The sequence below is a fragment of the Mustela erminea genome, chromosome 10, assembly GCF_009829155.1.
Source record: "Mustela erminea isolate mMusErm1 chromosome 10, mMusErm1.Pri, whole genome shotgun sequence".
Taxonomy (NCBI): domain Eukaryota; kingdom Metazoa; phylum Chordata; class Mammalia; order Carnivora; family Mustelidae; genus Mustela; species Mustela erminea.
In genome coordinates, this window is record NC_045623.1 from 70,152,530 (window position 1) to 70,164,794 (window position 12,265).

The 12,265-nt window shown below is 40.0% G+C and overlaps 1 protein-coding gene across 1 annotated transcript in view; it reads right to left on the reverse strand.

Moving 5' to 3' along the window:
• The window catches only part of ELAVL4 (ELAV like RNA binding protein 4), a 149,904-nt gene extending 143,507 nt beyond the window's left edge, over window positions 1-6,397 (reverse strand). Inside the window, exon 1 of the mRNA XM_032302769.1 lies at window positions 6,252-6,397. Coding sequence (XP_032158660.1) covers window positions 6,252-6,269 — 18 coding nt within the window. The 5' untranslated portion in view covers window positions 6,270-6,397. The remainder of the gene's footprint in view (window positions 1-6,251) is intronic.
• Between the last annotated feature and the right edge of the window lie 5,868 nt (window positions 6,398-12,265).

Consider the following 12,265-nt stretch of genomic DNA (forward strand, 5'->3'; position numbering starts at 1 on the left):
AAAGCTATGCCTCAGTCAGGGCCCCAGTCAGGAAACAGAAGGCATACACAAAGAGTAAAATTAAACATCAAGGGAGATGAAGCACCCTGGGCCAGCAGGTTTGGAGACCTTTTGCTATCCCTTAGACTTTAGAGAACCCAGAGAGAGAACTATAGCTGTAGGATGGGTAGGGGCTATGACCTTCACACACCACTGCTAACCAATAGCCTAGCAGAGTGGCACCTGCGGGAATAAATACCCGGACCTCTCCTTCTGCCCTCAGATATGCTGCTCTACTAGCTGAGTTCTTCCCAAAGGATCTTACCACTAGCTGAATCCTTCCCAAAGCAAGAGGGCAGTGGACCCCAGTGATGCAATCTATGAAGGTCAGCCTCCAAGGCCACAGAAAGGTTGTGGAAAAGGATAGAAAGTAGATCTAGAGGACAAATGGAAGACACCTAGTCCAAAATGTAATAAGGGCTACCACAGTGGACTACACATATATTGTTGTGAGGGACAAATATATAAAAATACTTTGTAAACTGTGAACAAAATATCCAAATATGATAACTATGAGATCTAGCCAATAAGAAGTAAACAAGAAAGATTAATGCTATGGTATGGGAATCCCGAGGTTGACACATCTCAAGCTTTCAAATCAAGAAAAACCTCTACACTAGAATTTTTTCTTTCTGGTTAATGGTTCAAATCATGAGGACAAAAACCAAACTGAAAAGGAATTTTTCAGTACCAAACCTTTAAGTCTGAGTGAAAAACTGACTCCCTAGTGAAGTCAGTGTGACAACAGTCTGGCAAGACTCAGTCAACTGCATGCTGGCATCTCCATGTTAGTTTCCTGCCTTCCCTTTTCCCAGCTCCAATTCTAACTTTTGCTGGCACCAGAATCAGCAACAATTCTAGAAGCCTATTCCCTTTTCTACTGAGGTTCAGGACCAGTTCTTAGAAGCACCAATTCATTTACCAAAGAAACATTCAGCAGGCATTTGCTGTTGTGCTTAATATATAAGTTAATCATCTATTTGCTTATTAGTGTATGATGAACTGTAATGCTATTTATTCAACATACAAACATTATAATCCAATTTATAATCTTTTTTCCTTCTCATTCACTCTTCTCTAGCCTACAATGTCTTCCTTGAAGTTCCTTGAAGCCTTCTAGGTACACCCCTGCATTAGGGCCTTTGCTCTGGCTAATCCCTCTGCTTATTCTCCACATAGTCATGTGGCTAACTTCCTTTATTGCCATTAAGTTTGTTCAGGTACCACCTTCTCAGTGAGGCCAACCCTATTCAAGATCACAATCCCCCACCCAAGCTCCTGATACCCTTTATCCTAATCTACTTCTCCCCTCCCAAACCCACCCCTCATAGCACTTATAACCTTCTAACATGCAATATAAAGTACTTCTTTATTATGGCTGTTTTAATGCCTATATCCCCTTGCACTCTTGCTGACAGAGATATTTGAATTTTGTTCCCTGTTATATCCCAAACACCTACAACTGGGCCTTGCCCATACTGGACACTCAACAAATGTTCATTGAATGAATGAGTCAGTCAATCATCAGATCAGTCTTGTGAAATGAGGCTCAGTGATATCAGCAAGTTTTTGTTAATGGAAAATTTAAAAGTAAAAAAAAAAAAAAGCTTTGTTGGCATTGAATTTTAAATCTAATAGCCTCATCTCAATTATAATTTGTTCCAAGATTTTTGCTCATAGGTGAAAACTGATATAAGTGATGATTAATCCCCATTATAATTAAATGTAAAAGCTGTAATGTTTCTAGTAAAAGAAATACAAGATCAAGCATCAAACTGGTACTATAGATAATAAATGTTTATAATTAACACACTGTGGATAACTGTAAACTCTGTCATTACACGAATAAAATGTAAAAATTCCTAAAGCAACTGGGAACTCCTTGGAAGCTGCAATGTCAACACTAGCCACTTTGCCAGTTGTTCAGAGGCTGTGCAAATTAGTAACACACATAATGCATTTGAGAGCCATTTTTGCCAACATGAGTTTAGAGAATTTTTTTCTTTAGATAAAATATCACATCCTGATGCATGAACATAAGGAGCCAAGATGAACCTCAAACTGGTAAGAGAAATAAATCATGAAGTGGGCAGGTTAGGTAGCTCTAAGTAAACTATCTCTAGGCTCTGATTTGAGAAATAAAGGTTGCTTGTGCATTAAATTTGGGTCCATAAATTCATGACTTGAATATGCAAAAAGGGATTAGTATAATTATTTTGTTGCAAAGATAACCTGGAAAGTCAAACAAAGGGCTCAGAAGACAGAACTAGGTATTAAAGTATAAAAGGGGTAAATGATTTCTTTCCAGAAAGCCAAAACTTCTACCTTCATCACCCAAGTGTTATAAAGCCAGAAAGATTAGGAAGACACTGTATAGCTATCTTTCTCAATCAACGAAGGACATGATTTTTAGTGGACCCAGTCACAGATTAAACCCAGCTTAGACAATGACCTTAACTCTGCCTCAGTTGTAATTGACCTTACATGTAAAATGTGTGTGTGTGTGTGTGTGTGTGTGTGTGTGTGTGTGTGTGTACCTGATGGATATGTTTGGGTTTCTCACTGCAGCAGGTAACTACAACATTTAAATCTAAATTGAACTGTTCTATAACAAGAGTCAAAATCTGACTTGTTTCATATTCTCTGTGCTAAGCTATTTTGAAAGAACCAATAAAGCTTTTTACTACATACCATGTGATGTGGGCTGAATTGTGAACCCCTTGTCCCCACTGCATTCATATGTTAAGGTCTTGAAATACCCAGTACCTCAGAATATGACTATTTGGAGATAGGGCCTTTAAAGAGATAGTAATTAAGGTAAAATGAAGTCATATGAGTGGACCTAATTCAGATGACTATTGTTTTTATATGAAGAGATGATTAGGACACAGACACACAGAAAAGACCATGTGAAGACAGAAAGAGAAGGTCATCTACTAGCCAAGGAGAGAAGCTTCGGAAAAATAACTATTTTTCACAGCATTTTATAGTGAATTGTCATTAAAACATGCATAATGTTGATTTCTGACATCCAAAAAATAAGAATATGGATATATCAATTTTTAAAAAATGATTTTATTTATTTATCTGAGAGAGACAGAGAGATAGAGACCACAAACAGGGGGAAGGGGCAGAGGGAGAAGCCAACTCCCCACTGAGCAGGGAGCCTGACACACTGACTCATCCTGGGTACCCTGTATGTATTAATTTTAATAATAACAGCTAGAAAATTAGCATTTACTATGTGCCTGGTACCTTGCTAAAAGCACATTAGGTATCTCATTTAACTCCAAGCAATATAAAGAATGTACTGAAAGCAAAGAAAGGGATACAAAGTGACTATGACCTTTCAGAAACTGTGTTTACTGAATGGGTATATTATACAAACAAGCACCACTGGATCAAATAAAACATTTTAATCAGGTTTTTAAACAGCTATTTAGTGGGGCGCCTGGGTGGCTCAGTGGGTTAAAACCTCTGCCTTCGGCTCAGGTCATGATCTCAGAGTCCTGGGATGGAGTCCGACGTCAGGCTCTCTGCTCGGCGGGGAGCCTGCCCCCACCCCGCCTCCCGCCTGCCTCGCTGTCTACTAGTGATCTCTGTCAGTCAAATAAATAAATTAAAATCTTTTTTTTTTAAGTAAAAAGCTATTTAGTAAAAACTAATACTAAATGTAAGTTTAAATATCATCTCAGAATGAGCCAATCATTCTTCTCCATAGACCATCACTCCTGACAACAACCCGAAAAATGAGAACAACTTCTTTCTCTTTCCTAAGACCCAATATGAACTTAGGAAGGAAATATGCTCATATGCAGAGGGGTCTCTGGAAATGAATTCCTAGATTACGCAGAATTAGGCTGGTATGTCAACTGCCACCTCCCAAAAGATATGTACTTAACACATTTGGAGGTTAAATTTTTAAATTATCTTAATTGAGATGTAATGTACATACAATCAAATGCACAGATCTTAATGGCTCAATTTGATGGGTTTTAAAAAATGGATATACCCTCTTAATCAACACCCCAGTCAAGATATAGCATATTTCAGTCACCCCAGAGAGATTCCTCCTGCCCCTTTACAGTCAGTTTCTCTCTCCAACCATAGATAGGTAGGTAGGTATTTTTAAGTAAATACAGTAGTAGTGCTGGTAATAGCTACTGCTTATGGATAGTTAACAATAGGAGTATTTATTTACTAAGTGCCTACATGCCAGGTACTGTACTTAGTGTTTCTTTTTTTATATACAGAGTATTTAGTTTAATTCCCATGTTAAAGGTTGGTATTATTCTCCTTGGTCTATTGGGAATAAAGGGGGAGGGGATGGTAGGACCAAGAAATTAATTATGCAAGGTCAAAACTAGGAGTGATGGGATCAGACCTGAACCAAGAATATCTGAATTAGAATCCCTTATGCTAAATTATATTTCCTCTACACAAACAGTAAGTTGTCTGTTAATTCAAGACACACACTATGTAGCAGAATTAGTGAAGTCACCAGCTCTAAATCACAGCTCCACCTCTATTACAATCACATTCAGGCACTGCATCTTAACAAGCAAGCAACGGTTTCAGGGTCTAGCACTAATGATAAGTAAAGAGGATTACTTACAAGTTCTTTAACTGAAAATCTGCATTAAATCCCTTATATATTTCTAAAGTAGTTGGGAAAGGGGGAAAATCCTCTACATAGGTGGGTGCGTCACAACCCCATCAGCCCCAAGGAATGGTTAGTGCCTTAGAAAATGAATGGAAGGAATCCAACCATCCACTTGTTCTTAGTCAACCACAGTGCCACAGCCCACTCCACCCAGGAGCCACAAGGAAAGGCACTGTGCAGCGCTGCACTGTCACTTTATTAGGGATGCAGGCAAACATCTGGATTGAACCTTTTGATTCCTCATTATATTAATTTTATTCAGTTTAAAATTCTACCCACTCACATTTACAAAACACTTCACACAGACTACTTCCCTCATGAATGAAGCTCCATTCACATTTCACTTCTATTCTGAAATGACTGAGGTTAAAGCTTGTTCAGTGTCAATTTGCAAGTATTATAAAATATGAAAAAGACTAGGCACACAAACGCAGGGGAGTAAAGTGAGGCAGCCTCTTTAAAGGGGTTCTAGTAAAATAAAGCAGTACAGGTAGGCTTTCAGGATCCCACAAAGATCCTGCGGAACAGCGTTATAGAGGCAGGTATTTGAAACCCCAGGGGAAAGATTTTACCAGAATTACCACCCTTGAGAGGTACAGGCTAACACCTTGGGAATCAATATGACTCACCCCCCCCCGCCAAACCTACAGTTGTTTTCTAGAAGCCCCTCCCCTCGGTTTCCCTGGGGTCTACCTAAGTCCCTTAACATATGCTGCGGGGGGAGAGCTTCGGTCCCTTTTAGCAACGAATTCGACTCCGGCAAGTTCAAAACCTGAGGACGTGTGTTCACTAAATCCTGAACGTTTGACAACCCCTAGCCCAAAGAGAAACAAAACCCACAAAACACAGACAGACCCTACCCAACACCCGAGTCTCCGTTTTCGTCGGTTAACCAAGAGCACTGCTTAGGGCAACAGACGCGTCCTCTCATCTCAACTAGAAATATCTCAAGCCCAGGTCCACAGCGCGCAGTAATGGGGCGGGGGGGAGGATCGGAGAGTGCGGCTTCTCAACAATTAGCGGGAGTCACACAGACAGAGGGGCCCCCAGAGGATCCGCGGCCGCTCGCCCAGCACCCTGGGGCCCTGCAGGCTCGAAGCCGCCCGGACTTTTTGGCGCCACCAGCTAGTTCAGCAAAACCACTCCGAGGACAGCTCGGGAAAGGCGCAGAGGGGAGTGGCACAGGGCGGTGGCTTCTCCGCGCGGCAGGGTCCACAGTCGCAGGAGAGGGGGCGCGCGCCCACCCAACTTTCGGTTGTCTTCTCTGAAGCCAAGGGAGTTTCGGGAGGCCAGAGGTGTATTGACCGGAGCCCAGCCGGAAAAGAGCCTCCAGATGGGAGGGGGAAGGGTCGCCGGGAGTCCTCCAGCCATAGGTGCGCCGAGCGATTCCCAGCTACAGGGGCTCTCACTCCCTCCCTGGGAATCGGGGCGGCCGGGGTGAGCGCCCGGAACGATGGAGTCGCGGCCACGTGGCCGCGCGGCCGCGGGCGACCGTGACAGCGGGTGGGCGGGGCGTCAGGGGCACTGGGCAGACCAGAGGCGCGGCTACCTGGTTCTTGAGGCGCATCTTCCTGGCGGTGTAGTCCGGCGGGAGGCGATGCAGGCAGGACGCGATGCGGGGAGCAGCGCGCGGGGGACGTCCGCGGAGTCGCACCCGGCTGGCTGGCTAGCTCGCTCGCCAGCCGAGCGCCGCTTGGTCGCTTTGCCACCCCCGCCGCCGTCTCTGCCGTCAACCCCACGGTGGCCTCCAGGGGGCGCCCCGCGGGAGAGCCGGAGGACAGACCATTGCCAGTCAGGCTTCCATCCTGGCCCTGGCGCTTGACCTAGAGTCTATGCTGAAAAGGTGAATGAGTAAAACTTCTCCCTTTACTCCAGTACTGTTATCTGTGCTTAAATTTTAAGTGAGGTAGCTGCTTTGCGGTTCATGTCCACCGACACCATTGGGACCACTGTTATTAGCAAAACACTGTGCTGAGCCCCGAGGGTTTAAAAACTTACTCAATTTGGAATCCTTAGGATAAATCTTACCCTTTGCGTGAAGGCACACTAGGAAAGTGGCCTGCTCTGGCAGGCAGTGTGGACACTTTAAGTTGGTCCCTCAAGCCATGTTTGGCCAGTTGATTAGTGTGCCCAAGATAGGTCCAAAGAGAACTGAGAAATGGAGACAGTGAATGACATCACTAAACCCCAAACAACCACTGCTGTAACTTGTTACTAGAGTCATCCCAGGAGGCAAGGGAAACAAAACCAAAAATGAACTACTGGAACTTCATCAAAATAAAAAGCTTCTGGACAGCAAAGGAAACAATCAACAAAACTAAAAGGCAGCCTGTGGAATGGAAGAAGATATTTGCAAACAGCATATCTGATAAAGAATTAGTATCTTGACACCCAAAAACCAAATAATTCAGTTAAGAAATGAAGAGACAGTTTGCCAAACAAGACATCCAGATGGCTAACAGACACATGAAAAGATGCTCAACATCACTCAGCGTCAGGGAAATATAAATCAAAACTATGATGAGATACCACCTCACACCTGTCAGAATGGCTAAAATTAAGAACACAAGAAACAACAGGTGTTGGCGGGGATGTGGAGAAAGGGGAACCCTCTTGCACTGTTGGTAGGAATGCAAACTGGTATAGCCATTCTGGAAAACAGTATGGAGTTTCCTCAAAAAGTTAAGAATAGATCTACCCTATGATCCAGAAATTGCACTACTAGGTATTCACCCAAAGGATAAAAACACACAGATTTGAAAGGGTATATGCACCTCGATGTCTATAGCAGCATTATCAGCAACAGCCAAGCTATGGAGAAAGCCCAAATGTCCATCAACTGATGAATGGATAAAGAAGATGTGGTATATATATCTACAGTGGAGTATTACTCAGCTATCAAAAAATGAAATTTTGTCATGTGCAATGATAAAGTTGGAGCTAAATGTATTGTACTAAGCAAAATAAGTCAGAGAAAGACAAACACCGTATCATCTCACTCATATGTGGAATTTAAGAAACAAAACAGATGAACATAGGGAAGGGGGGGAAGTAAAGAAAGGAGAGAGGGACAAGCCAGAAGAGGCTCTTAACAATATAGAACAAACTGGGGGTTGATGGAGGGCAGGTAGGTGAGGGATGGGCTAGATGAATGATAGGTATTAAGGAGGGCATTTGTGATGAACACTGGTGTTGAATTTAAGTTATGAATCACTGAATTCTACTCCAGAAACCAGTATTTCACTGTATGTTAACTAAAATTTAAATTTAAAAAACTGGCCAAGAGGTTTGTGTACTATAATTTAAAATAAGTATGTTAATGATAATTTAAGGTAAAAATGTTTGTTGGCCTGAATGATTTGGGAGAGACCTTCAGATACTCTCTGACCTCCTAAATCACATGAGATGTTTGAATGTTACAGTGTTAGTCCAGTGCTGGGTAATGTGCTGATAATTAAAGATGGGAAGACTAAAAAAAAAAAGGAGGGAGTGACTTCTTTGGCACTCCCTGATCTTTATAAAATTTCTGTATTCGGAGCTCAGAACTCACAGATCTTTGGGTGTTGAGAATGTCCATTATTGCCCAGAGAAAATCTACGTTGATTCAAAGTACAGGAAATACAGGTATGAATAAGAATTACTGGGTTGGAGTAAACATCCTAGTATTAGAGTGGAAATCTTAAACAGGTCTTTTTATCCAATGCCTCTTTATAGGTGAAGGCTCTAAGGTCCAGAAAAGACCTACCCAAGGTCACAAAGGAAGTGGGAGGAAAAACTATAAAAGTTCTCCTGACCCCTGGTCTAATGATTTACTTCATAATTCTCAGGATATGAAGTTTTTCCTGGTTTTAGGGCTTGATCCATTCAGACCTTCAAATACATCCAAATAAACTAAAGAGGAGGCCTAGGTAATAAAAGGACTTGGAAGGCCAAATGAAACAAATTTGTTGTTGTTTTCATTATGATAATAGCAATTAGTTGTTGACCACTTATCATATTTACATTCCATGGATTATCTCACTTAATACAAGTTTTAAAAGAATTCATTCTTAGTATGGCCTTAAAATGGAATAATCCCTGATGGTTCTAAGAGTTGTTTTCCCAGTCTCCTTTTGACTATGTGCTACAAAAAAGTTTTGTTCCTGAGCAGATAGGACAAACCAACTCAAAATTCTAACTGGTATCTTTTGATCTGGCTTCTCCATTTCTATAAATTTATTTAAGGAAGTAATCATTATTATGTTCAAAGATGAAGTTCTATGATTGTTTACTGTAGCATTCTTTGGAATATGGAAAAATTGGTAATAGTCCTTAGTGGTCCACAAATGGGACTGATCATGCAATACAATATTCTGTAGACATTAAGAATGATACAATAGATAAATCTTTATCCACATGGAGAGATGTTCACAATATATTTCAAAGAGGAAAAAAAAGCAAATCACAAAATGTATGCTTAGAATGATCTTGTTTGTGAAAGGGTAACAGTGCTACTTTGGAAGGTGGGATTATGTGTGATTTTTAGTTCTTTTTCTTATCTGCATTTAAAAAAAATATCAGCAGTAAATTTTTATTATTTTGGAATTAAAATAAATTTTGTTTTAATCACTCTCTGATTATTATCAAAGTGCCAAGATGAGCACACAAGAATTAACTACAATTTAGCACAGTAAAGAACAGTCTTAGCCACTATAGTTAGGTATCAATCAGACCTAGCTTTTAAGTTGCAGCTCTGCCTTCTTTAAGGCGTGTCATCTTGAACAAGTTACTTGGCTGTTCTAAGCCTAAGACCAGTAATGATAATAATAGCTAACTGATAGAGAGTTTGCCTTGTACTAGGCACTAAGCAGAGCACTCAGTATATAATTTCATCCTCACATGAGGATGAGGAAATTGAGGCTTAAATTAAGAGAAGCCAAATAACTTGCCCTAGTTTCCATAGTTAGATAAATACATCACAGTATGGTTGTGAGAATTAAATGCAAAGAGATACTTAAAGTACTTAGCCTAGCACACTGCCAGGTAGATACAGATAAACTTGAAACCTGTCATTTTCAATACTTTAGATACAATTCTTGTAGCAAAATTCTGCTCTTTGTAATCATCTTATTACTCAAATCACCACTCCAGGGAATCTAATTTATCTATTCAGTGTGATGGGTAAGAGGGTGGGCTCTGCAACCTGCCTTGTTTTGAATCCTAGCTCTACCACTTACTAGCCCTGGTATCTTGGGTAAATTACTTAGCCTCTTTTTTCCTCAGTTTTCTTGGTTGTAAGATGGGCTAATAGAACTGACTTCATGGGGTTTGTTTTAAGTATTAAAGAGTTAACAGACAGAAAGCAATGAGAACAGTGCCTGGTGTACTCAGCGTTCTTTAAGTGATTACGCATTTTATGAATTGCATGTTCTTTTTACACTGATATAAAGATTTTAGTACATTCCTTATATTGATAACTGAAGATATTTTTATTTAACACTAAAAGCTTGTGTAAATGTACAACCTGTCAGAATTCATAGGAGGAAGCTGTCCCCATTTAAAAGAAACTCCTGCAGCATTTACGTGTGCTTGTAGTACTAAAACAGACTTCAAACCCAGACATGAAATATACAAAAAAATACCAATTCTTTCAGTCTTAACTTTTCCAAAATCAGTTCAGCCATGAATTCTTCAAAGAAAAGATTCTGGCATATTTAGAACTTCACTCTGTCATACATTTTATTTACTATATTCAAAGATTTGATCTATTCTCTGGATTTATGATGTCTTTTGAAAACAATTGAAAAATTCTACACATAAATAAAAATCACACATCTTCAATTTTATATTCAAATATGTTAAGATAATACTACTTATGAAAAATCTCGAAAAAATAAATCATCATAGAATTAAGAACGATAGTACAGGAAAATGAAACTATTTCTCATCAACTGAAAATATCTCTTTGGCTAAGTTTTATATATATATATATACACACACATATGTATGTATATATGTATACATATATACACACTATACATATGTACATATTATAACATATTAAAATATTGATTTTATCAGCATGATGCTAACTATTTAAAACAAGTGTCTTGTAATTATGTTAAATTCTCCAAAGTATAATCTTAATTTACATCCCATCCCAATATAAGCCATAAAGGCAATCTGTTAAAATTTTAAAATTTTAAGTCTTTTTTGATTCTAGAAGAGTCAACTTCATGTAACAAAGTAATTAGTAAGAGAATGGAAACTTACTTTCTTCCTCTGAAAGGCAATTCCTGTATTAACGGCAATGCTATTTTTCTTTAAAAGTCTCAAATCTTCACACAAAGGCATCACAAGCTCATTGTGAACCTTAATTATAAGGGCACCTGTGTTTCTTTGTTTATCTGGTTGGTTGGACCTCAGGATTTGATTTGCCACACTCCTCCTCTGTCCCGCCCTATTTCTCTCTTAATGAGAACAACTTAACAATAGCATGTGTACACCCTCCAAGGCTCAAATAATGACTTGGGAGGAACACGGGTATTAGTTATGATAGAGGAGCATTTGCTGCTTAACCTTCATGTAAAGGGGTAAATTTCAGGGTAGTAAGAATACACTTGTGGGATAGATTACTTTTAAACACAGGAGAGATTTCAGAACCTGAGGCCCAACCCTTACCCTTCCACTCCTACCTCCTTCTCCCCACCCGCCCCTCCTCCCTTGAGAGGCAGTGTGAAATTAGATGGAGACCGATTAATCCCACCTCCATCATTCAGGAGCTCTGTGATCTTTGGCGAGCTTTTTTCCTTTCCTTTTTTTAAATCTCTCTGAGCCTCAGTGTCTGTATAACAGAGATAATAAATAGAGATAAACTAAACTCATAAGTTTTATGAAGATTATATTTAATGTTAATGGGAAAAGTGTATATGGTAACCATTAGTACAAGTTGCTTCTTTCTCCTCTTTCTCCTCTGCATGGTAAACATTCACAAAAGAGTCCAGCTATGCCCATTCATAAGAGAATAAGCATGCGTGAAGGCATGGATTAATCACTATGTTACATTGCACTATCACAGTCTGTTATTTAATCTTAATCAAATTCCTGAATCCCTCAAATATTTGGTTAAGATAAAAAGTGGATCTAATTGTTTTCTTCATCAACATCTCCTGAAAGAGAAGAAAGAACTCCATTCATTTAGCAAGTATTCACTGAGCACCTACTAGGTCTAGGCCTCCTGTTAACCACTGGCAATGGAATTGTCTTCTGTCCTCAGGATCACGGCTGGAGGGGATAACAGACAAGGAAATGACAGACTGTGATAGTACAATGTAACACAGTGTTAACAGGTGCTAAAACAGAAGTACCAGGGATTTGAGAGTGTAGAGTGGGGCATCCAAAGCAGTCTAGGAGAGAGGGAGTTAGGTGGGAGTGGGACCAGGGAAGATTCTTGGATTCCAGAATTGAGGTTTTTTTGTTTTGTTTTGTTTTGTTTTTGTTTTTTAAGATTTTATTTATTTATTTGACAGAGATCACAAGTAGGCAGAGAGGCAGGCAGGGGGTGGGGCTGGGGAGCAGGCTCCC